At 61.2% G+C, this 27,450-nt stretch overlaps 2 protein-coding genes and 1 long non-coding RNA gene across 10 annotated transcripts; 1 reads left to right on the plus strand and 2 right to left on the minus strand.

Annotated features, from left to right (window-relative positions):
• HPN (hepsin) lies at nt 1–16,368 on the minus strand. Of its 6 annotated transcripts, XM_025421695.1 has the most exons (13): nt 16,224–16,368; nt 15,632–15,701; nt 10,144–10,245; nt 10,001–10,042; nt 5,200–5,329; nt 4,996–5,118; nt 4,845–4,885; nt 4,226–4,391; nt 3,933–4,123; nt 1,178–1,273; nt 848–990; nt 523–687; nt 1–345 (listed from the first exon to the last, which is right to left on the minus strand). In XM_025421695.1, exons 2-13 carry the CDS (start codon nt 15,645–15,647, stop codon nt 307–309), a joined length of 1,254 nt encoding a protein of 417 aa, XP_025277480.1. In that variant the 5' UTR covers nt 15,648–15,701; nt 16,224–16,368; the 3' UTR covers nt 1–306. The 6 variants fall into 6 exon arrangements, with proteins under 6 accessions (XP_025277480.1, XP_048951481.1, XP_025277481.1 ...); XM_049095524.1 differs by lacking the exons at nt 15,632–15,701; nt 16,224–16,368 and adding an exon at nt 14,715–14,754; XM_025421696.3 differs by lacking the exons at nt 15,632–15,701; nt 16,224–16,368 and adding an exon at nt 11,235–14,042.
• Nucleotides 15,713–19,469, plus strand: LOC118352509 (uncharacterized). The gene is made up of 2 exons (XR_004809707.2): nt 15,713–15,858; nt 17,478–19,469. It is a non-coding gene; the product is annotated as an uncharacterized LOC118352509 (long non-coding RNA).
• Nucleotides 17,564–27,072, minus strand: SCN1B (sodium voltage-gated channel beta subunit 1). Of its 3 annotated transcripts, none has more exons than XM_025421776.3 (6): nt 27,050–27,072; nt 24,242–24,408; nt 23,270–23,510; nt 18,676–18,817; nt 18,285–18,356; nt 17,564–18,198 (listed from the first exon to the last, which is right to left on the minus strand). In XM_025421776.3, the coding sequence occupies exons 2-5, from the start codon at nt 24,347–24,349 to the stop codon at nt 18,290–18,292; spliced, it is 558 nt and encodes a 185-aa protein (XP_025277561.3). In that variant the 5' UTR covers nt 24,350–24,408; nt 27,050–27,072; the 3' UTR covers nt 17,564–18,198; nt 18,285–18,289. The 3 variants fall into 3 exon arrangements, with proteins under 3 accessions (XP_025277561.3, XP_025277563.1, XP_035563003.1); XM_025421778.3 differs by lacking the exon at nt 27,050–27,072 and adding an exon at nt 25,966–26,124; XM_035707110.2 differs by lacking the exon at nt 27,050–27,072 and adding an exon at nt 25,565–25,582.
• Nucleotides 27,073–27,450: the final 378 nt, after the last annotated feature.

Below are 27,450 nucleotides of genomic sequence, written 5' to 3' on the forward strand. Positions count from 1 at the left end.
TTAATCAAAACTATCTTTATTATTTAAAGAGCATCCTGTCATCAGGGGCACCTAGATGGGGTCCCTAGATGGCAGAACAATATTTACATGGGGGTCAGGAGGGTGAGTCTCAGGTGGTCCCAGGGCTGAGTGGGCCCGCCACTGTGGAAGGAGGAGCCTTGGAGGGAGGGTATCCTTGGGCCTGTGGGCTCAGCCCAAGAAGAAAAATGTCCCGTTCCGGGCCCAGGGTGAACCCACCAGGTGGGGCCGGAGCCACCTAGGTGAACTTGGGCCCTGGAGGCGTGCGCATCAAGGACAAGCCACAGGTCAGAGCTGGGTCACCATGCCGCTGGCTTCGGAGTGAGTCTGCGGAAAGACAACTGGGGGCTTCTGAGGTCTGAGAGGCTCCCCCAGTCCCACAGCTAACCTCCCCTCCCCAGAAGCCCTTTGAAACCCCTCTGTTCCCTGGGGCGCCCCCCTTCTGGCCAGAACGCAGGCCTCCTCCCTCCCGCCCCCTGGCTCCCATCTGGGCCCCACCATCACCTTTATGGCCTGGAAGATCCACTCCCGGAAGTCACTGACTTTGGTGTAGACACCTGGCTTCTGGGCCAGGGCACAGCCGGTGCCCCAGCTCACGATGCCACACAGCCGCCAACGTGGCGTCCGAGAGATGCTGTCCTCACACACGAAGGGGCCGCCGCTGTCGCCCTGGTGGCGGGGGCAGGGGTGGCCTGGCTGGAAGCCCAGAGGGCATCCGGGAGGCCCTCCTGGATGGCCGGGGGCCCTGAGATAGGGACCCCCCCCCGCCCCCGCTGCCCCGCGCCTCCACCCCCGCCCCGCAGTGGCAGCTCGGGGGCTGCCCACACACCTGGCAGGCATCGATGCCGCCCTCGGGGTAGCCGGCACAGAACATCTTGGGCTTGATCTGGTTCGCGTAGAAGTCGGGGCCGTTGCACAGCTCGTTGCTGATGATGGGGACTCGGGCCTCCTGGAGCACCCCAGCCTGTTGGCCTGGGGGTGTGCGGGCAAGGCTGGCCGAAGCTGGGGGACAGGCGCGGCGCCCCGCCCTGCTGCGGCCCGCCCGGGCTCTCACGGCCCCGGGCCCCCGGACCTGGAAGCGTCCGACCGGCCGGACAGCCCTTCCCAGCCCAGCCCGGTCCCCCGAACGCCGGCGCCGCAGGCAGAGGCCGGGACTCACCGTAGTACTGCGTGTTGCCCCAGCCGGTCACCGTGCAGATCTTGCCGTCCACCAGGGCCTGGCCGGCCGCCGGGAGGCACACGGGCTGGATGTACTCTGCGGGGGACACGGCGCGTCTGCTCAGCCACGGCGGGGCCTGCCACCCTCCGGGGGCTCACCGCGCACCCCCGCCATCCGGAGCTCGGGGCCCATTCACGGGGCGGAAACGAAGCCAAGGCCCTTGTCCCAGAGTCAGTGACAGAGGGAGAACCTGACCCTGCGGGCCTGGCTCCCCAGCCTGCGTTCTTAACCCAGGCCCACAGGCCGCCGCCCCCGCCTAGCAGGCGCTCTGGTAAGACATAGAAAAAGGCATCCCTAGTTTTAGATACTCGGCTTCCGTCTGTCAGAAAATCACTGTGACAGATACCCAGGTGTACCCCAGCAACAGTGAGAATGGCGCCACTACGGTGGCATGTCCTTGTGCAGTGCCCAACCCACACCGGAGGTCCGGGCAGCTCTGTCTACCGCCTGCTGCTGACTCCACGGGCCTGAGCTCTCAGGTATAAAATGGACAGAATCATCGCTTTCCTCGGAGGTTGTGGTGAGAAATTGGTAAAGCCCTGAGTGGCACGCCTGGCAAATAGGAAGTGCGCCCCTAACTAGTAATAGTAATAAACGATAACGGCGATGACTGCTCATATTAACAGTGCTCACTATGTGCTGGCATCGCTATAAGCTCTTTACTTATACTACCTTCCTTTTTAAAAAAAAAAAAAAAAGATTTTTATGGGCAGCCTGGGTAGCTCGGCAGTTTAGCACCACCTTCGGGCCAGGATGTGGTCCTGGAGACCCGGGATCGAGTCTCACATCGGGCTCCCTGCATGGAGCCTGCGTCTCCCTCTGCCTGTGTCTCTGCCTCTTTCTCTGTGTGTCTTCCGTGAGTGAATAAATAAAATATTTTTTTAAAAAGATTTTATTTCTTTATTTGAGAGAGAGCATTAGCAGGGGGGCAGGAGTAGAGGGAGATGCAGGCTCTCCACTGAGCAGGGAGCCTGATGCAGGGCTTAATCCCAAAACTCCAGGATCATGACCTAAGCCCAAGGCAGACGCTTAACCAACTGAGCCACCCAGGTGCTCCTCATCTCACCCTTTTAATCGTCATGATAACCCTAGGAAGTCATTTAATGGATATGGGAAACTGAGGCACAGAGAGGCGAAGCCACACACCCAGGATCACACAGCTGGCAAGTACTTGAATCTGATCCCAAATCCTATGCCCTTACCCTCTCAGCCCCATGCCTCACACCCAAGCCTCCCGCTGGGCTTCCGTGGACACCTCTTTACTTCCTTATTTGTAACCCCTCCCTAAAGACAAGGGTTTGTTTCATTTTAAAGAAAAATGTGTATCATCCCCTTCGATGGAAAACCGGTAACACGGGTCAGTCAAAAGAAAATAACCATAAAAAGAAGTAGAACGCAAACCTTCCACCGCGTGGGAAAACAGGATCCTAAGAGGACCCCCCACCCGCCACCCCACTTCCCGGGGTGCCGTGGGGGCTTAGTGTGCGCAGGCTCGGGGCACGCTGAGAACAGCGCCAGGCACACGGGGGTGGGGGGTGTGTGTGCAAGTGCTGGTGTTCGCAGATCATCACTGGGATAGCGTTTTACTGAACCACCTCCTTATTACACTGCTACCCGGAGGCTCACCCCCGTCGTGTTACGACTTCATCGGCCTTGCTTTTATTAGTGCCGCGGTCGCACGGTGACCCAGGGCCTGCTCGCTACCCAAAGGTGGGCGACGCAGAAGCGCCAAAGCCATCCTGGCCCCCGAGGGAGTCCTTCTGACCGAGAGCAAGGAAATGCTCCAGGGACCCGCAGAGGGAATTGCTTCTGATTCCCTCTCGGATTCATTCATAGATGGTAAAAGTTTCCATTTCACGGAACTGGTTTGGTTGTTTGGTAACAGCTTTTCTGAGCCCTAATTCACGCACCAGACAGCTGGCGCCCTGCGAGTGTACAAGTCGATGGTTTTTAGAGGGTTCACAGGTAGAGAGTAAGGTGCTTACCTGGCGATAGGAAGGTGCAACCGTTGGCACCGCCGATTTTAGAACATTTTTATCAACCCCTCAACCCGCAAAAGAAATTCTGTGTTATTTACTTACCACCTCCCAACCTCCCCGTCCCCATCCTCCCCCCTTACCTCTTAGCACCCCTGCCCCCTGGCGACCACTAATCTACTACTTTCTCTCTCCAGATCCCCCAATCCTGGTCATTTCCTATAAATGGAATCGGGTAGTGGCCTCTTGTGTGTGACTTCTTTGGTTCAGCACAACATTTGCAAGGTGTATCCGTTGTGTACACGGGTCAGGACTCCATCATTCCTTCTTATGGCCAGATATTATTCTATTGGGTAGATTTGCCACGTTTTGTTAATTTATTTAAACAGACGTCTGGGTTGCTTCGAACTTTTGACTGTTGTGAATAGAGCTGCCGTGGACATCTGTGTATAAGATTCGGTGTGCACACGTGTTTTCATCTCTTCCGGGCATGTACCCCGGGGTGGAACAGCTGGGTCAAAGGGTAACTCTGTGTTTAACTTTTCAAGGAATTGCCAGGTGGTTTCCCAAAGCGGCTATACCAGCCATACCTATCGAGTGCACGCCTACTTTGTGTCCCCTCAAGATCGTTTTTCTCATCACCATGGAGTCCTATGGCTCGGTGCTCTGTCCCTCCAGCCTCTAGAGTCCCCAGGCCAAGGCTCATCCCCCAGACTTACCTGTGAGGGGCAGGGGGCTGGACAGGTGGACCAGGGCAATGTCATTGCTGTTTTCCTCACTGTTGGGGTCTCGAAAGGGGAGGTAGCCCCCGTGGTAGACTACTGCCTGCACCCCCAGCTGCAGGCCATGGGGTGAGGCCTGGGCCACGGCGCCGGCAAACACTCGCCACCGAGACAGGACCCGGTTCCGCCTACCGGGGAAGAGGAGAGGAGAGTGGCAGCTGCCTGGGCGCAGCCTCTCTCACCTCCCCTGTCCCCTGCCTCTCCCGCTCAGGGCCGTGGGGGACACTCACTCGGGGAAGCAGTGGGCGGCTGTCAGCACCCAGTCTCCTGAGAGCAGGGACCCTCCACAGAGGTGTGCTCCATCGTAGCGAAGACTGACTTGCCACGGCCACCTGCCCAGGCTGGTGTCTTGGCCTCCAACGATGCGATCCACAGGCAGCTTCCTTCGGCCACAATCTGTGGGGGGAGGCGGAGTCAGGGGCGGCGGGAGGGTCTGGAACCTCAGGACACAGCCCCATCCCCGGGGACCTATAGGAACATGGCCTGCTTTGGGGGACTGAGGTGACATGGACCTGCCACCCTGGGAGAGTCAGGGGACACAGCTCCATCCTCATAGAATCTAAGAAGATATGGCCAGTCGTGGTGGTGGAGTGTCTGATGGGACGAGACCCTGACCTGGGGGGTCTCCAGGAGCATGGGCCCACCTAGGGGAGTAAAGAGACACAGTCCCATCTTTGGGACCCTATGGGGACATGGCCGCACCACCCTGGGGTCCCAGAGGACACAGCTCCATCCTTGTAAGATAAGAGGATATGATGGGTGTGGGTGTGGGGAGGAGGGGGCATCCAATAGGACATGGCTCCGCCCTGAGGGGTCCCAGGAAGAAGGTTCTGGGTTTCAGGGTCTCACCTTGGCAGACGGTAGCCAGGAAACGGCCCCTGGGACAGTCACTGGGAGAGAAACAGGGGCAGAGGCAGAAACAAAGGGGAGGCCAGTTAGGACGGGAGGAAGGGCCCCTGGGGGGGGCGGGTTGGGCGCCCCGGGCCGCGGCCCTCCTCACCACACGGAGATGACCTCGAGCAGCCTCCGGGCCAGCGGCAGCCTCCCCTCGTCCACGCAGAAGAAGCCCGACGTGCCGTTGGCGCCCGCCGTCCGCACGTCCAGCTCCGAGTGGCCCAGGGCCCTGGGCAGGCAGGGGTGAGGCCTGCTCCTCCCGCCCCGCCCGCCCCCCGCCCGTCCGCTCCCCCACCCGGGCCGCCGGTACCTGAGGAAGCCCATCTCCTCGCAGCTCAGGCCCGCCACCCTGGCGTTGGAGCGCGAGGAGCACAGCAGCCGCCACGTGCCCTCCGTGTCGTCGAACACCATGAGCCGGCCGTCGGCAGGGCTGGCCTGCACTGCAGGGCGACAGGACGGCCGCCTGGTCACCTCCCCGCCGCGCCCCGGGGCGGGGGGCCAGGCCTGAGGCTCCACGCGGGGCCCATCGGAGCGCCAGGTGCACCTGCTGGGGGCGGGACCCCGGGGACCTCGCGGCGGGCCCTCCGCAGGGACATCGGACATCGGACATCGGACGAGACGAGAGCGGTTTCACCCGCGCTCCCAGGAGGATGGCGTGTGAGGCTGGAGCCGCCGGGGACCATCTTTGCCCCCATGAGGGGAAATAAGCCAACGTGGAGGAAAGCCAAGAGATGCCTGCCCCTTGATGGAGCCAGGCTCAAAAGCCCCCCAGAATTGTTGGATACGTGAGCCAATCGTTTCCCTTTTTTGTTTAACCGGTTTATTTTCTCCTTTTGTCTTAGGCAGCCCGAAGACCCTGGACTAACAGACGCATCAGTTTGCCAAAGTATTCAGATGCCCTAGAAACTTTTATAAAGGAAGAGAAAAGAAGAAAAAGAAAGAAGGAAGGAAGGAAGGAAGGAAGGAAGGAAGGAAGGAAGGAAGGAAGGAAGGAAGGAAAGAAAAAGAAAGAAAAAGAAAAAGAAAAGAAAGAAGGAAGGAAAGAAAGAAAAAGAAGAAAGAGAGAGAAAGAAAGAATGAACGAACGATCTTTTCTGCAGGACTTATCCGAGCCTTGAATACACTAAAGTGCAATTCTCTGAGCTGAGGATATAGTATTCATTCATTCACTCATTCGTTCATTCACTCACTCGGATAAGCGTTAACTAGACATCGATACCCCATACCCAGCCCTGTGTGAGGTGATGCTGGAGGCAGCAAGAGGATCAAGCCACCCCCTTAGCCCCTTACTGGCTGCTCCCCACCGGTGGCCAGAGGACCCGTTCCCACACCCCAGCCCTATTTATTTACATTTACCACTCAGGATGCGCCAGGCTCTATTTTGGGCAATGAAACCGATCACCACAGCAATAAACAAATCAGACACAACCCTCCGCCCTGCGGAACTCAAGGGCCAGCAGGTGAGATGGGTAACGAAGGGGACAAGTAAGCAAAATACTTATTTTTGCAAAATACTTTTTTTTGTGTGTCCAAAAAAAAGGAGCCAGGGAGACAAACCTAGCTTGACCGGCATGGGGGAGAACTTGCCATTTCCCATGGGCGGGCAGGGAAGGCTTCGCTGAGAAGGCGGCGGGGGCGGGGGGGGGGGGGGGTGTGAACAGAGATCTGAAGCGGGGGAGAGAGTCGTGAAGGTAGGTGAGGGAACAGAGAACTAGGCCACGGGAACTGCAGGTGCAGAGACGCCCGGGCTGCTGGCGTCCGGGAGGAGGAGCACGGAGGCCCGAGCGGAGGGAGCCGGGGCCAGATGAGCCGGGAGGGGGCCAGGTCCACACCAGGACTTTGCCTCTCCCCGGAGCGAGGTGCGAGGTGCGGCCAAGGGAGGCTCTGAGCCAGCAGGGCCCTGACCCTCTGGCTGCAGGCCCCGGGGAGCCGACTGCAGGGGGCCCAGGGAGGGACGATGGAGGCCCCGCCAGGACTGGGGCAGCGGGGGCGGTGAGAATTGAGACTCTGGAGAGATTTTGCGGGTCGAGCTGACAGTCTGGATGGGGCCATAAAGGAAAGAGAGGAATCAAGGACAAGTCCACACACGGTGTTTGGCCTGAGCACAGAAGGATGGAGCCCCGTGGAGCAGGATGGGGGAGGGAGGAGCGGGAGGTTTGGGGAAAGGCCAGCTGCGGCCCCTCGGTCCTATTCCCCTGAGCCTCCTGCATGGCTGGCGCCCCAGAGCACATTCCTCTTAGGAGGAAGCTGACCAGGCCACACCCGCACTGAGCGGTCTTCCCTCGGCGCACAGATCTGGGGGGACAGGGTTGGCAGGAGGTCTAGGGAATCTGCTGTGTGTCCCACCCCCTGCCTCGAGTTCTCCCCGCCTTGCGCCACCCCGAGGCCAGGCCATCCCCGTTCTGATCAGAGGAAGGAGCCCGAAGCTCGACAGGTGGGGTGACTTGCCCAACATCACCAAGCGAGTGAGAAGCAGAGAGGACTTGCGCTGAGGCCTGCGCGCTCCAGACCCCAAGCTCTGCGTGGGGGCCCCGGGACAGCCTCTGGGGTGACTTCCGCTAACCTGCAGCTGACTGCTTCCTGGCTGCCTCACCTCCATCGCAGCCCCCCCAACCCTCGCCCCCGATTTCCAAGACCAAGACTTGTGGTTTGAAACTGGGGGTGAAGAGCTCCCAAGTATTCCCAATAGGGTGAGATTTTAGGGGGAAAAAGGATCACTCTATGGATATGTGTTGGGGGAGGGAGGGGCACAGGGTATCAAATGCCCCCCCATTATTTTTAAAGGCACATTCTCACCCACTGAGAGAGGCACCCACTTTAAAGGCACCATTCTCTGCCTCTGTTTCTCACCTTTCAACTCTTTATTCTTGTTTGTATAATTTGCACACACACATGCAATAATAATACTGTGTTCTGGGTCACCTGGTTTGCTTACTAAATTGTCTGATATATTTAGAGGTGTGAAAAGTCCCAGAAAAAATTGAGGTGGGGATATAGTTTGGGGGCTGTTTTTGTTTGGTAATTTCCCAACAGTTTTGGAAAACCCAAGCAGAACTGAAGGGCAGCACTGCTGGCGTTGGCCGGAGCGGAGTCTGATTCACGGCCTAGTTACTGTCTAGCTGGAGGCCAAGGACAGGTTAGCTCGTCTCGGCGACCTGCCTGTGCTTGTTGGTTGAGCAAAGACTTACCGAGCACCCACATGTGGGACACCGTCTGGGGGCAGCAAACGAAGTGGCCCCGCCCTCCTAAAATTCACCCGACGTAAGGTGTGAGGATTCTTACCCCGGCAACGGGCATGGCCATGTGGTGGGGGGGAGCGTGGGGCCTAGGGGTGCAAGAAGGCCTTGCTCAGGAGAGTTAAAGCCTGAAGGTGGTGAGACTCCAAAGCGACACTTGCCAAGTGTCTGGGAGCCAAGCAGTGCCTCATCTCTCATTCTGCCCCCGCCCCCTGCAGCTCACGGGTGAGGATGTTGGGACCTGGAGAGGCAGGACTGGGATGAGGCCGCAGAGCTCAGCAGTGACAGTGCAGAACTTCCAAACCGCTTCTGGGCGTGAGCGGGAAAGAGGTGCTAAGCAAAGACGGGGTGGGGGTGGGGGTGGGGGCCAGGAGGGCCCTTGGAGGGCATGAGCACAGCCCACAGGCTGGACCCCAGAGGGCGCCCGCAGCAAGCCCGAGGAGAGGGCAGAAGAGGGGTCTGCACCCAGGTTGCCTGGAGCCTGCAGGGGTGGGGGGGATTTTAGCCCAGGGGTAGTAGGGAGCGACGGAGCGGCTTTTCCAGGGTGTGACCCCCCCAAGCTCCCTGGCCTGTGCCCGCCACTTCCGCAGCCCCTGATGTTGGGCAAGTCACTTCACTTCACTGGGCTTTCAGTGTCCCCCATCTGCCAAACGGGGGTGATGAGGACAGGTCCGAATTCGCAGGGTTCTGGAGCCAAGGGCACAGCGCGGGCCTGGCAGGTGGCAGCCGTCGCGAAGGCAAGTGGCTTGGCCGTTTCTTGAGAAACAGCAGAGTGTAGCGTTCTGCAGAGATCGAGGCGGCCTGGGTTCGGATCCCAGAGCACCGCCTACTGGCTCTGACGCCTGCGGCCGGTCGCCGGGCCTCTCTGCCTCAGTCTCCCCGTGTTAAAATGGGCTTTTGGGAGGGTTTAATGAACCGAAACCGGAGAGGCCCGAGGCCTGCGCCTGGCACCTGTAAATGCTCTGAGTGCCGGGATGGTGACCAGCGCGGATGGAGGCTTCCTTGTCTGGATTTTCATTTCTTAGCGCGAGCTGAGTCCTTTAGGGAATTGGAGGAGGCTCCTGGGAGTGAGAAACACATCCCCTCACCCAGCTCCCCCTTTCTTCCCGCTGCGCTGGGCCATGGACCAGCAGCTGGGGGCTGGGGCCCGGGAAAATTCATCCATTCATTCCACATTTAGTTTCCGCATCTATTATTAGCGTGGCCGTTCATTCTCAGCTGCGAGCAGACCCAGCTCCGCCGCCCGTCTGGCAGCTATTCCCGGCCTCCTCACCTCCCAGCCGCGAGTCCTCTCTGGTCTCACTTTTCCACATCTGTAGATGGGGGTCATAGCCGCAGCCGCCCCCCACCCCCGGAGAACTAGAAGGGGTCGCCAAACTCATACGGCAGCTCGCCAATAGGTTCTGACCATGCCTCCCGGTAGGGGACACGTGTTTACATTTTACGACATAGCCCTGAATGAGCAAACCAAAGCATGGCCCCGAGCCTCAGTTTCCCCATCTGTAAAATGGAGAGAGCAACAGCGCGGCTCGCGCGGAACCGGAACGAAAGGTTAACACCACGTTTTCGCCCCAAAGGAGATGCGCTGCGGTCATTTCTAATCTAGGCTCCTTCGTGCTTTTTAAAATGTGGTTTTTGACTCCCTGACTTATGAACTTCATGAGGCCCTGATGGGGGGGTTGGGGGGAGTGCATTTATAGTCTAGAAAATACTAGAATGGCCGGCAGCACGGAGCAGGTGCTCAGTCCCTGGGCGCTCCAACCACTGGCGCGTCGGCCCCTGCCCGCGCAGCCGCTCAGAAATCGTCCCTTGAGCCCCCACCGGCTACAGGTTTCCTCCAGGGCTCCCCCGAGGCTCCCGGCCCCCTTTACTCACCCGGATACAGCGGCTCCTGATCACTCTTGAGTAGGAAGGTCACTGCAGAGAAGGCAGACAGGTGAGGGCAGGCGGGCAGGCAGGGGGCTGCGGGGGGCGGGGGGGCGGGCAGGGGAGGGTAGAGGCGCAGGGGCCACTCTCACCAATGGCCCAGGACGCTGCCCCGATGCCTGTCAGGAGCAGCAGGGTCCCTGCAGTGAGAGCTGCCACCTTGGGTCCGGAACAGCATGGCACAGTCCGGGCACCTGCAACAGACACCATGCCGGGGCCACTGCCAGGCCTGTCCTCGTCACCGCCACGTCGGGGCACTGGGGCCAGCCGTGCCCTGCCCCCCAGGGCTACCGTGGCCCGGTTTCTCAGGCCCAGGGTTGGCAGGGCCGTCCCTCCCCTACTGTGCGGGCGACCAGGTGTCCGGCTCCCGGAGGCTTCCTGCTGGGCAGGGGCGTGGCTGGGACTGCTGCCACCTGCCCGCCCGCATGCCTGGCTTGCGGCCTTTCTCTTCCCGGGGACACTGCACTTCGCTATGTCCTTGTCCCGTTGCACCATCTCTTCTTGAACCTCTCATTTCCACTAAATCAGAGGCTCTGGGAGCCTCTCAGGGGCCGCGACCCCTGACCTTTGCCTTCCTGGCAGCTCACTTCCCTGCTGTTCGGGGTGTCCTCACCACTCTGTCACTCTCTTTCTCTGTTGCTCTACTTCCTCTGTCCCTGGGCATCCATTCCCCCCCCTACCCACCCCTTACCCGCCGCAAGACCCAGCTCCGAGGTCAAATGTGCCCCCTGGATGTTAAGGACCCAAATTTGAAAATTGGCCAGCCTCACTTAAAAATAGTGGCCTTAGCCCTCCCGAACCTGGGACCTTGGGCAGGTGGCATCAGCTCTTTGAACCTTAGCTTTCTTGTCTGTTTAATGGGCATCCACCCCACACTCACCTCTAAAAAGACTACTTTAAGGTTCTCTTACATCCTAATAGCCAAACTCTTATCACAGGCTTGTTCTCCCAAGCACAGTCCTCATTTGGGGGAAGGATTCCCATTTTTTGGCCAGGGAATCCTAAGGCTCAGAGAAGGAGAGTCACATGCTCCTGGCGGTGATTCAGCCAGCAGGAGGCAGTGCTGAGCCCTGGACCCGGGGACACGCGCGCTGGGACCCACACATAGGAGCACATAGAGGCCCTGCTCCCTCTCCTTGTCATAATGCCTGGCAGGGAGCAAGTTCTCAAGAAGTGCTTTTACATCATGAGAGCTGGGTGCTCCTGGGCAATACCCCTCGCCTCTCTGGGCCTCAGTGTCCTCCTTGGTAAAATGGAGCTTTGTTCCCTCGTTGTCCTGCTGAGCAGCTGCTGTCCCTGGCACTGTACTAGGCTCAGAAGACACAGCCCAAGACAGATGAGATGCGGGCGCTCCGGGGCTCGCATTCTCACACGTGTAAGTTTGAGGGGAAAACATAAACAAGTAAACACACTTGATCGTTTCCAGGTGGTGGCAAAGCCTATGAAGAAAATAATGCAGGTCGGGGGCAGCAGGTGGCTTCTGTGGAGCGCTGAGGGGAGGCCTCCCCAGGAAGTGGCTTTTGAGCTGAACCCTGAAGGGTGAGAGCAGCCGTGCAAAGATCTCAAGGAGGAGCACTGAGGGCAGAGGGAACAGCACGGGCAAAGGCCCGGGGGCAAGGATAAGCATGATCTGTTTGAGAGAGAGAGAGAGACCACTGATGCGGCCAGAAGGGCATGAGTTTGGGGAAGGTGGGAAGGTAGGGACCTGGGCTGGGATCTGCTAGGGAGGCCGGGTGGCCTGAAGGGAAGGGGATTTTTATGCCCAGGGCCACAGGGGTCCCGGGGACTGAAAGCCAACCCCTTGATAAGGGTCTGTGGGAGAGCCAAGGAAGAAGGGCTCCTAGGAGCCTTCAGCTGGGCCTGGCGTGCCCCCGACTGCCCCCTGGCACCTGCGCGGCCTCTGCAGGGCGGCAGGAGTCCGAGCGCTCCCACCTGCGTCTGGCACCACAGCTGGTGGGCACAGGGCCAGACCGGCACCCTGAATGGAGCAGGACCTGGCCCAGGATCTTCCTGGGACGGCCACTGTCTGGGCGACTTAAGAATTTGAGAGGCCAGCAGTTCTCGGCAAGGCATGAGAAAACAAACACACCCTCCCTCCAAAGAGGCCGCAGGGGCCCAGGCCAGGCGGGGCCTCCGCCCTCCTGCCAACTGTGCCCCAAGCCATCTTCCTGGTTTCAGGTGTTGGCTCCTGCAGCCATCAGGCTGGTCCTGGTCCCTTTGTTTTCAGGTGTGCCTGCCAGGGCTTTGGGCCACCCGGAGCCCACCCAGCCTAGGGGCGTCGGCGTGCGTGCTGGGGTGGCAAGCACTGTCACTCCGTGTCTCTTGGGGTGAGAAGGACCTCCTTCCACGCCCTCTGGATCTGGGGGCTTCGGGCAACCCCAAAACAGGTGCCCTGGTAGGACGGGAAGTGTTCTCACTCTGGGTCCTCCGGCGTGAGAGGCATCCTCACTGCACGCCTTTCCCGAGGCCAGAAGTGTCCCCACGGTGGGGACAGCATCCTTGCCGCGATTCCCGGGGAGCAGCCTGCCCAGCTTCTCCCCGAGGCTCCTCAAGGGCACCAGGCTGCCCTGACCTTAGGTGTTCTGTCCGCACCACCCGGCTGCAAACCTCTCAGAGGTGACACCTTTGGCTCCTTGTCTCTGAAACCCCGGTCAGTCAATAGCTCAGGGCTCAGCCCTCGTCGTACCCAACCCCAGCTTCCTGAAGACACTCTCTGCTTCGGCCTCTGGGACAGCACATGCGTCCGATTTTCCTTCTGCCTCTCCATCCACTGACCCTCTTCCCACTCCCTGAAACCTGGAGTTCGTAGGGTGGGACGTGGCCTCCTCCCCCACATGCCCCCTGCTCCCACGCCTGTCTCACACACCTCCACAGCCTCAGTTTCCATTTTCTGCCCTGCAGCCTCATAGATGCCTCTCCCTGGAATCCTCTGGGTCCTTCGCATTCCCCAGGTCCTATACTGGCCTCAACGTCCCCCCCCCCCCCCGAATCCCCAGATTCCATCTCAGAGGCCCTCATCCTCCGGACTGTCCCCTCTCTGCAGGACACCTCCCCACAACCACAGCTTGCCAGCCCCCCCAGCCTGCAGGCCTCCTGAGCACCTCCTGTCCACCCTCTCCTTGCCCACACCCAGCCCCACCCAAGCCCAGGACTCAGCCTCCCCTCTGGTCCAGCCTCCACAGGGAAGCTTGAGGATCTTCCTAAACACCAAATCCACCCTGTCCCTTCTTTACCTAGACCCCTCCATGACTCCCGGTGTCCCCAAGACAGAGTCTAAGGCCCCCAGCCCTGGGGTGTCAGCTTTTCTAGGATATAAGCAGGGCCGTTAGAGACCTGGGGGTTGGACCTATGTTTCCCTGAATTCCCAGACAGCCTTGAGGGTCCCGATCGGACACCTGATGGTGCTTCCAAAAAGCAACCCAAACCACCACCGGACTTGTAAACCACCAGTCAGAACCAGAGAAACAAAGAATGACCACCGCCACCTGGTGGAGACACCCGGCACTGCCAGGGCACCACAGGCCTGCCACCAAAAACAGTCCTGGACGCCTCGCTCCCCTGGGCACTCTCAGCTTCCCACAGGACCCCCGGGAACACCCGCAGTATCCGCGGGCCTCTGCACACCTGGCAGCCCTGCTTTATGCACGCTCTTCCCTCTGCCTGGCTACCCGTTCCCTGCTCACCTTGAGTGCCAACCCAGGGGTCACCCCCTCTGATCCCAAGTCCTCCGGGGAGCACCAAGAACCTTGCCCTGGGCACACTTCAAAGCCACCACCAACGGCAGCCGCGGCTCTCAGAATCGGGTCCTTCCCAGCCCGGCCCTGGCCCCGTCCTGCACTTTCCTCCGTCCTTGCACCGGGGGGGGGTGAGAAGGAAGGTAACGTTGTGGCCATCCTCGGTTTACCGCTGAGGAGAGGAGGCCCAGAGAGGGGCCGCCGCCTGCCCCTGGTCACCCGGCAAGTTGGCACAGCACCAGAAGCTTTCGGCATCTGGGTCCAGGTCTGATCGCTGGCTCCAGCCCCGGCAGCAGGACGCGGCCAGAGAACCGGGCCGAGCCGCCTGGGGATGCGGGGCACCCCCCTCGGCCTCATTCCCTCCGCTCCCAGACCAGCTCTGGCCATCCTTCGGGCCACAACCCGCTTTTCTCCCCGGTTCATTCGCGCGTGGCCCCCGGCCGCGGAGGCTTCCCTCAGTCCGCTCCAGGAGGAAAATCGTCCGTCCCTAAGTTTCCAGGCTCTGCACCCACCTGCTCGGCAAGGGCAGTGCTCGCTCCTGAGCCACGGGGGGCGGGCGGGGCAGGGTGCTGGGTTTGCTCTGGGCCATGGCTGGGCTTGCTAACTGCTGAGACCCCAGGGGGCCAGTCATCCCCACTGATCTTTCCGGCCAAACACCCAGCTCTCCCTGCCGACCATGCCCTTTAAATCCTCAGCCACCCGGAGGTGCGTATTCACCCCACCTCCGTCTTACAGACGAAAACTTGAGGCCCAGAGAGGGGAAGCTGCTTGCCCAGGGCTGCCCAGCTCGACACTGCTACCACCTGGAACTGAACCCAGCTAGCCTGGTTCCAGGAAGAAGAGAGGGAGCCAGCCCCCGCTGGAGAGGGCAGGAGGGAAAGGCTGCCCCCCGCTCAGGCCCCTCCAGCTGGCTCCCAGGGAGCCCCTACCAGGGCCTGCCCAGAGCCCTTCCATGCCAGCCACTCGGGCAGGGGCTTTCTCTCCTTGTTCCTGGAGTGGTTTCTCTGCGGTCTCTCCCCTCTCAATCCATCCTGGCCGAGTCCAAAGTCCTCCCTCTGCTCTTTTGCCCGCAGTGTGGAGAGATGGGAGGAGGGTCTAGGATCGGTGGGGGTCTTGGGGCCCCTAGACACCAAGCTGGCCGACCTCTGTCATGACAGCTCTGGTTCACAGCGTGGGTTTTACATGCTAAGCCCCACACTGGTGCCCTGTGTGCGTTCTGTGCTCCCAGCAACCCCTGTCAGTAGCTAGGCAGGTAGCATGAGGACCCATGCTGGACCCCGGGGGGGAAACTGAAACCCAGAGAAAGGACGTCACTTATACAAGATCACACAGCCAAAAAGTGGCAGAAGCAGATTCAAATACAGGCCTGTGCGTTCAGCTCGAGTCTGTGTCCAGAACCGTGGTCGCTGGTCTTCCCACCTTAGCTCCAGGTGGGGGACAGGGTTAGCTGAGGAGTCACTGGGTGTGAGGGGAAACTGAGGCAAGGAGCCAGGAAGGTCATACGGGATAGCAGGAAGGCAAGTGGTGGCACAGCCCCACAGAAGATTTGGTTAATAGTTAATCAGGCAGAGGAGACTGTAGAAGGGGGTGGGGATGGCCCCGAGGGGTGCCAGAGAGAGGGGGCTCTCAGGGGGCAGAGGGCTGGGAGCAGAGCACAGAGGGAGGGGCGCCAGGCAGAGCCCAAGTCGGGAGGGACTCAGGGGAAAGAAGCTGAAAAAAACCTCAGCTTTAGGTAATTGAAAATAAAATCGCTCTGTTACAAAAGAGCAATAGCGATCGTGATTCTGCGCGAAGGCGATTATCCTCGGGGCACCAATGGTTCGTCCTAAACTACTAGGGGACTCACCCTCCTTCTCCGCCATGTCACGGCCTCTTGTTAATGATTCCCCGGCTGACCTCCCGGGCCGGGGTGGGACCTGTGGGGAGACGGACAGAGAGGCAGGGCCTGGGGGAGCCGAGCCCAGCCCCGGTGCCCCCCGGCCCCGGCGCCCATCCAGGGAGGCTGCAGGGACTGGGCCCCGGCCAGAGCACGCCGTGATCACGGACGCAGACCGGGCTGGGTTCAAGGATGGGGTCAGTGTCCGACCAGCAGCCAGGGGAACGCCTGGATTCGCAGCGTGGGGGGCCCCCTGCCTGGGCCTGGGGGAGCAGAGAGATCCCGGCGGCCAGGACCCCTGGGGAGAGGGATCTGGGGGCTCCAACCCCTGGGTGTGTGGGAGGAGGGGCGGAGGGGCCCAGAGTCTGGGGTCTGAGCGGGGAGGTGACCCAATCTCTGAGTCTGAGGCAGGGGGGCTGGAACTCCCAGGTCCTGGGGGAGAGAGGTCGAGAGCCCCCCTCCTGGGTCTCGGGGAAGCCCTCTCTGGGGAGCTGGGCATTAGGTGGGGTGGGGGTGACGGGACCCTTGCCCTGGGCCTGGGAAGGCAGGGCCCGGTGCTTACCCTGGGGTCCGGCAGGTGGGGGCGGAGCTGAGATAGTGCCCTCTCCGGGTCAGTCTCCAGGCCTGGGCGGGAGCATGGTGGCCCCGCGGCGGTGGCCCGGAGGCAGAGGCGGCGGCGTGGGGCCTGCTAGGCCTGGCGGCCTCACCTGAGGAGGAGGGGGCCGGGCGGAGGCGGGGGAAGGGGCGGGGAGGGGCAGGGCCACTGCCGGGGCGCCGGAGGCCACCTGGCTGGCGGGGCGGGATCGCGGCGGGCGGGTGGGGGCCCAGGTGTGCGCAGGGTGGGTCTGGGCAGCCCGCGCAGCCGGGGGTGCTCAGCACCCAAGGGCGGGCCTTCGGGCCTGCAGGGAGTCGGGGACCACCGCCCCACGCCCCACCGGCCCCTGCCGTCCCCCCACCCGGCCCAGCCCAGGCCCGACCCCCTCCCTGTGCCCCGGGCCCCTCGGACGCCCTGCCCGGTACCGCCGCCCCGTCCAGCTCGCGAGCCAGGCGGTCCCGGTCCCGCGGGCCCTGGCCCCAGACCCCCCTCCCCCAACTCCGGCCCAGCCTCTGCCCCTTCCCCTCCCCCAGCTGCCTTCCTACAAGTCACGGGGGCTGGTTTGCTTTGGCAGCGACTGGCCGCAGCGGTGACCTCTGGAGCCTGGAAGCCGCACACGGCGAGGGGGGGCGGCGGGGGGTGGGGGGGTTGGCCCGGAAAAGGCAGCAGGGCGTGCTGAGGTCCAGGCCAAGGGGCCGGAAGCGGCCGGGCAGATACACGCTGTCCCGCCAGCAGCCCGGAGGGATCCACGTCAGACCCCAGGGCCAGATAAACACCCAGACACACAAGGGTCACCGCCAGACACCTGCTGGTGGACAGCCACGCACCCAAACACAGACCACAGCTGCTCGCCCCACGCTCGCCCCACGCAGAGCCACAGCCTCCTGCAAGGGGTCATGCTGGGGGGCTCCTCTTCCCCCCATCTTCATCTCCTTCCCTCCCCCTCCCCAGCCCCCAAGGCAGCAGAGAGCCACCCTGCTAGGAACACGCAGACCACCCAAACTCCTGCCTTCCCTCCACAGGCCCTTCCCTGCCCTGCCGCCCCCAGCTGCCTCCAGGGCTCCCCTCTGGCCCCCTCCCACCCTCCCACACCCCTCATGGTCCCCACTGAGCTAACGACTCCCCCATTCCCCACCAATCAAGTGCTAAGAGGCTGCGCCCTGAGGAGGGTGAGACTCACCCACCTGTTCTTTCTCCATCCTTTTCTCTGAACCTGGGCAGAGACCCGGAGGACGGTCCCCGGGAACACGGAGGCTTTCGGATTTGGGGGCGTAGAGGGTGACAGGGCTCACAAGAGAGACTATGAGTCAAGTCCAAGAATCTTTATTTCATGAACAAAACTACTTGTGTGAAGAGAGAAGAGGCTGAATGGGCCCTTCTAAGTGGCCACAGTCCAAGGCTGGTGAGAGAGGGCAGGGTTGGGCTGGGGCAAGAGTGCATCACAGGGAGGGGGACCCCAGGTCCAGCCAGAGGAAGGAGGGCAAATGTTGCTGGGGGTCGGAGTGGGTCCCAGAACCCCCTGCCCCAAACTGTGCCAGCCCATCACGACCCCTGCCGGGCAGGGGAGGGGGGCAGGGGGAGGCTGGGCCCCAGTAGTGTGCATCTGAAGCGGCCGATGTGTGCAAATCAGCAAGAAGGAGGGGTGCGGAGCCGCTGCCCCCACCTCACCGCCCCCCTCCTGAACAGGCAGCAGAAGCAGGGGCGGGGGCAGCGGCAATATTGCTTTACCCATCATGCATGGCGTGGGTGGGCAATGGGGCAGGAGGAAGTAGGCCGGATTGGGGGTGTGAGCCAAGCCCCCTGCCCCCTCCCACCCAGGCGGTTCCGCTGGCAGGACTCTGAGGCTCGTAGAGGCCCAAGAATGGCCAACCCCCATTGGGGGCAGGCCGTGCCCAGATGTTCCCCATTAGGGCTGGCTCTTCCTTGAGATGGAGCCCAGGGCCTAAAGGTGAGGGAGAGACAGGTATCAGGGACCCAGTGGGCTGACACCCGCCCAGGCCCTCCGGCGCTGCCCACCCACCTCCTTACCAGGGCTATTCGGCCACCTGGACACCCGTACAGTTCTCCTTGCTTTCTGAGGTGATGGCCAGGTATTCCGAGCTGTGGGGGCAAAGGCCGGGTGTACAGTGACCCTCCTCAGCAGTCTGGCCCACCCCCAGGAACCTGAGCAGGGCTGGGGTCTCTGCCCCAGACGCATGGCGTTCTGGAGTTAGAGAGAGGAGGGGACTGCAGGCCGGACTCCTAGGGATCCACAAGAAGTCCAGGCTGGGGCCTGGAGCCCTGAGTGTGAGGGAGGAGGGGACTGGGAGGGGGGTCAGACTCTGGGTCCTAACCTTACCCACCCAGGATAACAAACATAGCCCTCTGGGGAGCCCGGGTGTCTAGGTCACCTGACCCCCTCCCCACCGACCCCACTCACGCGTTCTCTTGTGCAGCAGCCTCCGTGGCCGCAGCGATCTTCTTGTAGCAGTAAACCATCTCTGCCACGAGCCATATGGTCAACACCACGATGAGCACATACATCATGATCTCCGACACGATGGACGCCATGTCTCTGTTGGCTGCAAGGGCCAGGCAGGGTTAGGTGGCAATCGGGGCCAGGGGCAGGCGGCGTGAAGTGCCCCGAACTTGCTTGGCCGAGTGGCCTGGCCTCTCTGGGCCTGGTCTGTGAATAGGACCATGCTGCTTCCCCAGAGTCATTGGGTTGTTACTGTGATTCTTTTTTTTTTTTTTTTTTTTCTAAGTAGGCTCCACACCCAGCGTGGAGCCCAGTGCAGGGCCTGAACTCACGACTCTGAGATCAAGACCTGAGCTGAGATCAAGAGTGGGACTCTTAACCGACCAAGCCATGCAGGCAGGCGCCCCATTACTGTGATTCTTATAACCAGCCTCCAGTGGGCATTGGGACCCCCCTCAACCTGCCTCCCTGTGTGGCTTGAGGGGGCATCTGTGCCATTCAGCTGACTGGAGGCGCCCAAGAGCTGTAGCTTTGCAACCAGAAGGCTCGGGTTTAGATCCCGACTCTGCCACTTGCCGGCTGCGTAACCTTGGGCAAGTGACTCACCCTCTCTGGGTTTGAGTTTTCTCCATCTGTGAAAAGCTGATAACCACAGCATCTCCTGGGGAGTGTTGTAACAATTAAATACACTTCAAAAATCCTTAGAATGGTGTTTGGCATATAGATAGCGCTCAATAAATGTTTGCTGATGTTAATAGTATGGTTACTGCTATTATTGGAGCAGTACAGCATAGTAGTTAAGAGCAGGGGACTCTGGGGGCTGGATTCAAATCCTGACTCTGCCTCTTATTAGCTGTGTGACTTTAGGCAAATGACTCCACCTCTCTGAGCCTTAATTCCCCCTCTATAGAATGGAGGCGATAACACCCATGCCTCCTCACAGGGCTGCTGGGAAGAGAGAACAAGTTAATATCCTGAACACGGGGACGCCTGGGTGGCTCAGTGGTTGAGCATCTGCCTTCAGCTCAGGTCATGACCCCGGGGTCCTGGGATCAAGTCCCACATCAGGCTCCCACGGGGAGCCTGCTTCTCCCTCTGCCTGTGTCTCTGCCTCTCTCCGTGTCTCTCATGAATAAAATAAATTAAATCTTTAAAAAAATATCCTTAACACGCATGGATGTGCTCACAGTTGGCACTGCCGAAGTACTGGCTATTTCACTGACGTTTTCCGGAAACCTTCTATCCTTTCCACGGCACTAGGCTCCTGCCATTGCCAGCTTCCTCTCACTGCACCTAAATTTAAACTGTGAAGGGGATGAGCTCAGCCAAGGAACCAGAGGCAAAGGCCACCGGGGCGTCCTAGGCCGGATTTCACAGGTGTCCACTCCATATTCCTCCGTGTTGCCTTCCCCCACTGTCCTCACATGGTCTTGGGCACCCTCTGCTGCCCTACGCTATGCAGATGGCACCGGTGCTTTCTGGGCCAGGGTGAGGGAGGGTGCAGGGCTAGATGCTTCTCCCCTGCTTCTCTGCCCGGAGGAGCTAGAGAGAGGGCTCCACACATCATTCATTCCCTGGTTCATTCATTCATTCATCCAAAAGATAGGAGTGGGTCTCATATGGAGGATGCGTGCTTTCAGCCAGGCTCTCTGCTAAATTCTGTACGTGAGCATTGCCCTGAGTCTCTGAAACAGCCCCGAGGAGAGAGTCCCGGCTTCCCGCGTCAGCTGACCTCAGGAATCACACGGAGTTGGATTTATGTTGGATAAAGCCCCCCTCTTCAGAATTCTCAACCCTGCTCCGGGAATTCAGTGCTCAAACGGATTTAGGGAATCTGCTATCCTCGGCCCTCCCAGTCAGGTTAGGACGGTGACCCGCAGGGCTCTGTAGCCCATTTTCCAGACAAGGACATCGAGGCTCAGAAAGGGGCCAGTGCTGGGCAAGGATGCACAGCCAGGATGGGACTCGGAGCCAGGATTCAACCCCAAGTGTAACTGGCTGCAGGGTCTGAGCTCTCACCTGCTCCAGAAACTACCCCAGCCAAAGACACCCTCGGTCAAGGGTGCCCTATGTCAAACGCAGTCTCCACCAAGCCACACAGACACCTCAGGAGGCGGGGCTGTCTTTGCCCCACTTCACTGACGAGGAACTGAGGCAGAGGGGTCACGCAGAGGGTACCAGGCACCTCCTCCAGGGAGAACTTTGATTTCTTCAACAGCCCCCAAGTCTTCCAAAAGCTGGCAGCCCCCAGGTGTGAAGCTGCAGCCTGCCCCCCCATGCAGGATTTCTCACTGGCCTCGGATGCTGCTTCACCTCAAGACGTTCCCCACCCATAGTGCAGACATGCAACGTGGAAGCAGGCCTCTTGTCCCCATCCGCCGGCTCCACTACGCTGGGGGGCCCTAGGTGCTTCTACCATCTTCTACAGCTCTGCTGCCTCGGTAAAGGGCTCACCACCAACACCCACTGGCCCTCCTCTGGAAATGACTCCATTCATTCCTTGGGGTTATTACCGGGAGGCAATATAAGCTGATGGGTAATGCCGAGGATGCAGGGAGAGAGTGGATAATAATAATAATAATAATAAAATAATAATAATAACAATAATAATAAAAGAATACAACAGGCTGGCAATGCTAACAGTACAACCATACCAGGGGGGAATGAAAGAAATACTGTGGTGGGATGAGTACGCTGGCTGATGATGAATACAGCATAACCAGTAAAACTTTTAACTACTAGAATATGATCAATCTAAAATACTATAGCATGGTGGGTAATGTTAAAAAAAAAAAACCTGTAGTATGATGGATTACGATAAAAATACTATTGTATGTTTGGTAATGTTAAATCGGAGAGTATACAGTAATATAAAATACTGTACCAGGGCGGATAAAAAACCACTAGAGGGGATCCCTGGGTGGCTCAGTGGTTTAGCACCTGCCTTCGGCCCAGGGTGTGATCCTGGAGTCCTGGGATCGAGTCCCGCATCAGGCTCCCACATGGAGCCTGCTTCTCCCTCTACCTGTGTCTCTGCCTCTCTCTGGGTGTCTATAATGAATAAATAAATAAAATCTTAAAAAAAAAAACACTAGAGTATGTTGGATAGTCCCCTAGACCCTGGGAAGACGACGGAAAGAGCTCTCTGCCCTTGGTCAATGTGAAGAACACGGGCGCGGGCAGGTAACAGAATATGGGACATGGTGTTTAACGGAGGCTCTGCTGGGTCCTGGGCGAGCCTGAGCCCCAGCCTCCGCCCCGCAGAGGGGGACAGCACCCCAAGCGAGGGACACACGGAAGGAACCTGGCAGGCCCCCTACGCTCCTGACCCCTCCCCGGGGCACCGATCCCGGAGGCAGGATTGACGCAGATTTCGTTAAACCACCGCACTTGGGGGCGCTTCTTGTCACAGGCACGCCCATGGGCAGGGCTCCCTCTTCCACATCCACGGGTGGCCGCCCACCCGGCATCGTGACCTACACCAAAGCATAGCTGTCTCCTGCACTGAACCCTGCTGGATCAACTTCGATAACAAACGTAAAAAATGCTAATTATCAAGAGAAACCCACAGGCTCTGGCTGACAGCAGAGTAGAGTGAATCACGCCAAGAACAGACACGCAGTCACACACGCTTGGTTGGGTTCAAATCCAGGTCCCAGCTCTGTGATCTCAGCCACGTAATCTCACCTCCCTGAGCCTGGGTCTCCCCATCTGTAAAATGGGGAGAGTAACAGCCTCTAGCCAGGAGGGTGGGCCTGCACCCCTCTTGGGGGAAGGAAGGACAATGCTTGGTTCGGGTGGCCCCACGGGAGTTGCTTGCCAGGACTCGGGTGGCTCAGGTTCTGGGATATCTTCCTGACTCTAAGCCAGTGGGCCCTCGGGCCCTGGAAAGTTCCAATTTATACCCCTCGGAAGATGGTTCAGAGAAGGGATCCAAGGCGGCTAGAGCCAAGATGATGAAATGTCCCCAAATAGCCTGAGATCTTTGCTGTTCAATGTGGCCCCAGACCTGCAGCATTGGTTCGCCCGGGCCCAACACCGGGTCTGCTGAGTCAGGGTCTACACTAGCAAGACTCCCGGGAGCTCGGGTGCACAGCAGAATTTAAGGGGCTCTGCTCTAGGGAGGCGGGCCCGAAGCTCCCGGACAGTCGGAACCTCCACTGTCAGCCCCACTGCCGAGGCCCCGCGCACTGCTCCATCCTCACAGCGCCTGCGAGGTGGATGCCATCATCAGCCTGCTTCCCACCCGACGGCCCTTCCTCGGAGACAGGAAGGCACCTGCAGGAGAAACTCTGCACAGGTGGGCGAGTTCTGCACCCAGAACTTTCAGGCGAGAGGCCTGGTGTGGCCTGGCCGCGGGTTCAAAGGAAAGGGAAGCCGGTGCCCCCGGGGCTGGGGAAGGAGGTGCAGCTCCCCACCGCACCCCCCTCTCCCCGCTGCCGTGGGCGTTTGCCTGGCCCAGGCGTGGAGCCAGGCTGTCCCCTACCTGCCATCTGTCCCACCATCTGGCTGCCAGTGGGCAACGGGGGCGAGGGGGCAGCAGCGCCTGACTCACCCTTGTCCACCACCTCAATGTGGATCTTCTTGACGACGCTGGTGTTATGCTCGTAGTTCTCGAAGAAGAGCAGGCGGTAGACGTGGCACTCGTAGTCGCCCGAGTGGTTGTAGGTGACGTTGGTGATGAAGATGGACAGGTCCTGCAGGTCCTTGGTGCCCCGGCTGCCGTTCCACACCACGCGGCCCTCGAAGCGCTCATCCTCCTCCAGCTGCAGGACCTCGTTCTCATAGCGCAGGATCTGGGGGCAGCGGGCCGGTCACTGGCCGCAGCCCCCAGACTTTTCCGCCCCTTGCCCTGCCGCTCAGAGAGACAGCGGGCGCCCTGACCTCGGGCAGGGAGGGCACGGGGGGCTAGGATCGTGCCCTGGCCTGCCCCCAGCCCTGTGTCCCTGGCCCTGACACACGCACACATAGGCCTCCGGCAGCAGCCCCCTCCGCACCCCCTGCCCCTCCTCCCAGCCCCATCCGGCCTTCCTGGCTTTCATTCTCCCTCAGGCAGGGACAGAGGCGTCCCCTCCCAGCCACCGCAGACCCCGGGCCTCAGGGGGCCCTGCGGGTTTACGGTGCCCCCCTCGCTTGTAGCTCAAAATACACATCACGCAAAGGAGGTCAGGAGAGTTCTGCTTTGCTCTCACGATGACTCTGTGAGTCGTCCTTGCTGGGACTCAGTCACTCCGACGACACTTACCCGGTGCCCCCCCCCCCCGGCACCAGCTGGGTCGACCCCCACCCAAGCCTACGAGCCAGAGACCATCGCCAGCCCATCTTTACGAGGAGGAAACTGAGGCTCAGAGAGGCTCAGCGCCTTCCCCAGGGTCACCAGCTGGTCGGCGGTGGAGCGGGAATCAGAATCCAGGTCGCCGCTAATAGCACATGGCTGAAGACGGACAGACAGCCCCTCCCGGGTCCTGCCTGCCACCAGCGCCCACGCAGCCGCCCCCTCCCACACCTGTGCCAGGCACCCACACACCTTGACAAACTCCTCAGTGCCCTTCTGGCGGAACGTCCACTCTGTGAAGGTCTCGGCGGTGGTCTCGCTGCGGCGCTTGCAGGAGATGCACAGGATTTTGAAGGTCATCCCGTACACGGCCTCGGTCTCTGAGTCCACCTCCACGCAGCCCCCCCAGGCTGAGGACACTGCGGGGACAGCGGGCTCAGGTCGAGCAGGGGCACCCGTCGCCCTGGAGGCAATGCCAGGCTTACTGGCTGTTGGCTCTCGGGCGCTCGGAACCATCTGTTTCCCCTCCAGCGAATGGACACTACGCCCGGCCCTGCCCCTTGCTGTGTGCCCTTGGCAAGTCACTCATCGTCTCTGGCCTCAGTTTCCCTCTGTGAGGTGAGGGGGACGATCATCTCTGCCTCTAGGGGCTGCTGGGCAGATTCCACAGGTTAGGTGAGCCCCAGCAGGGGGCCTGCCACACAGGAACCCCCCTCCCCAACAACAGGGCTGTCACCGCGGTCAGTTACTCGGAGTCTTTGCTCTGTGCCCAGGTAGATACCCGAGCGCCCCTTCTTAGGTCCCCTTGCCCACGGTAGGCGGCAGTTAGGTGGGACTAGAGTTCTGGATGTGTCAGAAGTTCAAGGCGGCCGAGTCATTTGCGCCGCTCCTGCTCTGCAGAACCAGCCAGCCCGAGAGGGTGGGTGGGAGAAGGCAAGGCCTCAGGGGGGCAGGGGGGCCCCAACTCCTGCCCAGCTCCCCGGCCCCACAGTTTCGGCTGTCACACACCCCCTCCCCAGCCTCTCTGGCCTCTGTCCCCCGTTCCCCTCCGGGCTCCTCACTTCCACACCCCTCTCCCACCTCCTCTCAGCTTCTTGAAACTCACTGAGCTCTTTGCAGCCTCAGGGACTTTGCACCCCCGCTGGATTCCGGTCCCTCTGGGTGCCTCCTCCGTATCCCTACCTGCCACCCACTTGCCGAGGCCCAGAGCCCACCAGCTAATGCTGCGCCTCTGGGGCTCCAGCCCTGGGTGTTTCTTTGTCCCCCAGCGGCTTCCTCTCTCAATCTTGGGAACTTGGGGTCCTCCTCCGCTGCCGTCTCTAACTCCTTGAGCACCTCTGTGTCTGTCTCCCCGGACTTTTTATCTCTTAGGGAGTCTCTCGGAAGGGCCCACCCCGGCGGGTCCTCTTTCCAGGCTCACACGGCCTCTCGGGGTCTCCCTCGGCACCGGGCCGTCCCTTTCAAACTCGTGTCTCCCTGTGTCTACCTGTGTCTCCATCTCTCCCTGCCTCTCCCAAGTTTGCTGGGTCCCGGCCCTCCGCTTTCTAACTCGCTCCTCCGCCTCCCCGGGCTCACCCCGCAGCCCTCTCCGTCTCCTCCGCCGCCTCTCCCGCTCCCGGGCCCGCCGGGCCACCCCGGAGCTCTCGGAGCCGCCGCGCCTCCCGCGCCCTCCCCCGGGCTCCCGGGCTCCCCCGTCCCGGTCTCCGGGCGCCGCCTTCCCCACCCCCTCCCGCGGCTGTGGGTGTCACATTGCAGCCTGCGGGGCTCCGGGAGCAGCTGACTCCGCGTTTCCTCGCCCCCGGCCGGGCGCCCGCAGCCGCCGAGCCGTGCCAGGCCGGCCCCCGCCGCGCGCCCCCGGCCCCCGCCCCGCTCCCCGCGCTCACAACTTCGGGAGCCGACTTGGCCGGGCCGGGGGCGGCCCTCGCCCCGCCGCCGGCCCCGCGCCCCGCGCCCCGCGCCCCGCGCCCCGCGCTCACCCAGCGCCGCGCCGACCACCAGGGCCAGCAGGGTCCCCATGGCGCGCCGCGCGCTGCGCCCCCCTCCCGGGCCGCGGGATCAGTGGCGGGGCAGGAGGCAGCGGGCCCGGGCGGCGAGTAGAATGTCCCCGGGAGCGCGCGGGCGCAGCAGCTGCGGCTCTGGGACCGGCGGGGGGGCGGGGGGGGCGCGGCCCCCCCGCTCCGGTTACCGCCGGGGGCCCAGCCCCGGGGCCCTGCGTCCGGGCATCCCCGCCGCTCGGGCGGCCGCTGCTCGGGCTGCTGCGCTGGCGCGCGCGGCGGGGCGCATCCGCCAGGTGCGCCGACCCCGGCCCCTCCGGCTCGGGCGCGCTGGGGCGCGGGCCGCGGTCTCCTGCGCACTGCAGCGGCGGCGGCGGCGGCGGCGGCCCGGGAGGGAGGAGGAGCGGGAGGGGGCGGGATGAATCACCGCGGGGGGAGGGCGCGGCCGCCCAGCCTTTGCCGCAGCGGCCCGGGAGGCGCCCGCTGCACCGGCCTCTCCCGGTGGCGCAGGGACGGCGGCTTCTGGGCAGGGGGGTGGCCGGGGTGGGGGGGCCCGACCCCTCCCGGCTCTGGGCCCCCCCAGCCTCGGAGTCTGGGAAAGGTCACCCCCCCAGAGTCACGGAAGGGCTTAGAGGGCGTTTGGGGGACAGGGCTGCCGACCTCAGTTTATGGAGGTCATCCTCATGGGACCGGAGGGGGACTCGGCTGGGACGTCCAGCGGACCTCGCCTTCAGATCCCTGACATCTGGGCCTGGAGGTCACTGTGCTGGAACCCAAGTGGGCGTGAGGCGGGGGAGTCAGGCCAGGGCCACCAAGAGTACTTCAGACTCCACCCAAGCAGGTGGGGTGTGCTGGGTCTAAACCAGAGCCGCTGCCCTGGGGGTCCCCGGGGGTACCATGTTTCAGGAGGAGGGTCCCTGGGCTCTGATAACGCCACCCCCAACCGCCACCACCGTCCCGGCCCTTGCTGCTGTCCCCAACACACCACACTCATTCCTGCCTCAGGGCCTTTGCCCTCTTTGCTCTTCCCTCTGCCTGGACCACTCTCTTCCCCCTGGTAACTCACGCCCTCTCCTCCCGCATCTCTTGGCTTCAATGTCACCTTCCTCAGGTCTTCTGTCCATTCCCAGGAAACTGCCTCCCCTGTCCCTCACTTGACCGACTTTACTCATTTCGTTGTTTTTTTCCACCGCACTTGTCACCACCTGACATTATACTCCTCCTTTATATAGATCTTCCTTCCACGCCTGTCCCTCCAACCCTGGGATAGAAGGTGCCCCCAAGTGAGGACACTGTCTCACACACCACTCTGTTTCCAGCATCTGGAACTGTGCCTGGCACATGATAGGTGCTCAGTAAATATTCATCAAGTGAATAAATGCCAATGCCAGAGCCCTTCCGATATGCTGGGTCCATTTCTACCTCCCCGACATTGGCAAGTTATTATCCCCATTTTACAGAAGAAAC

Source organism: Canis lupus, chromosome 1 (assembly GCF_003254725.2).
Source record: "Canis lupus dingo isolate Sandy chromosome 1, ASM325472v2, whole genome shotgun sequence".
NCBI classification, from domain to species: domain Eukaryota; kingdom Metazoa; phylum Chordata; class Mammalia; order Carnivora; family Canidae; genus Canis; species Canis lupus.

Bases quoted from the DNA above. Each gene is read 5' to 3' on its own strand.
- SCN1B (XM_025421778.3), bottom strand. From the start codon at position 26,005: ATGGGGACCCTGCTGGCCCTGGTGGTCGGCGCGGCGCTGG. The intron at 24,409-25,965 runs GTGAGCGCGGGG...CTGTCCCCGCAG, and splicing joins GGTGGTCGGCGCGGCGCTGG to TGTCCTCAGCCTGGGGGGGC. The intron at 18,818-23,269 runs GTGAGTCAGGCG...TGGCCCTTGCAG, and splicing joins CATTGAGGTGGTGGACAAGG to CCAACAGAGACATGGCGTCC.
- HPN (XM_049095524.1), bottom strand. From the start codon at position 14,739: ATGGAAGGGCTCTGGGCAGGCCCTG. The intron at 10,246-14,714 runs GTAGGGGCTCCC...TGTCTGTTGCAG, and splicing joins AGGGCTCTGGGCAGGCCCTG to GTGCCCGGACTGTGCCATGC. The intron at 5,119-5,199 runs GTACCGGCGGCC...CTGCCTGCCCAG, and splicing joins GAGGAGATGGGCTTCCTCAG to GGCCCTGGGCCACTCGGAGC.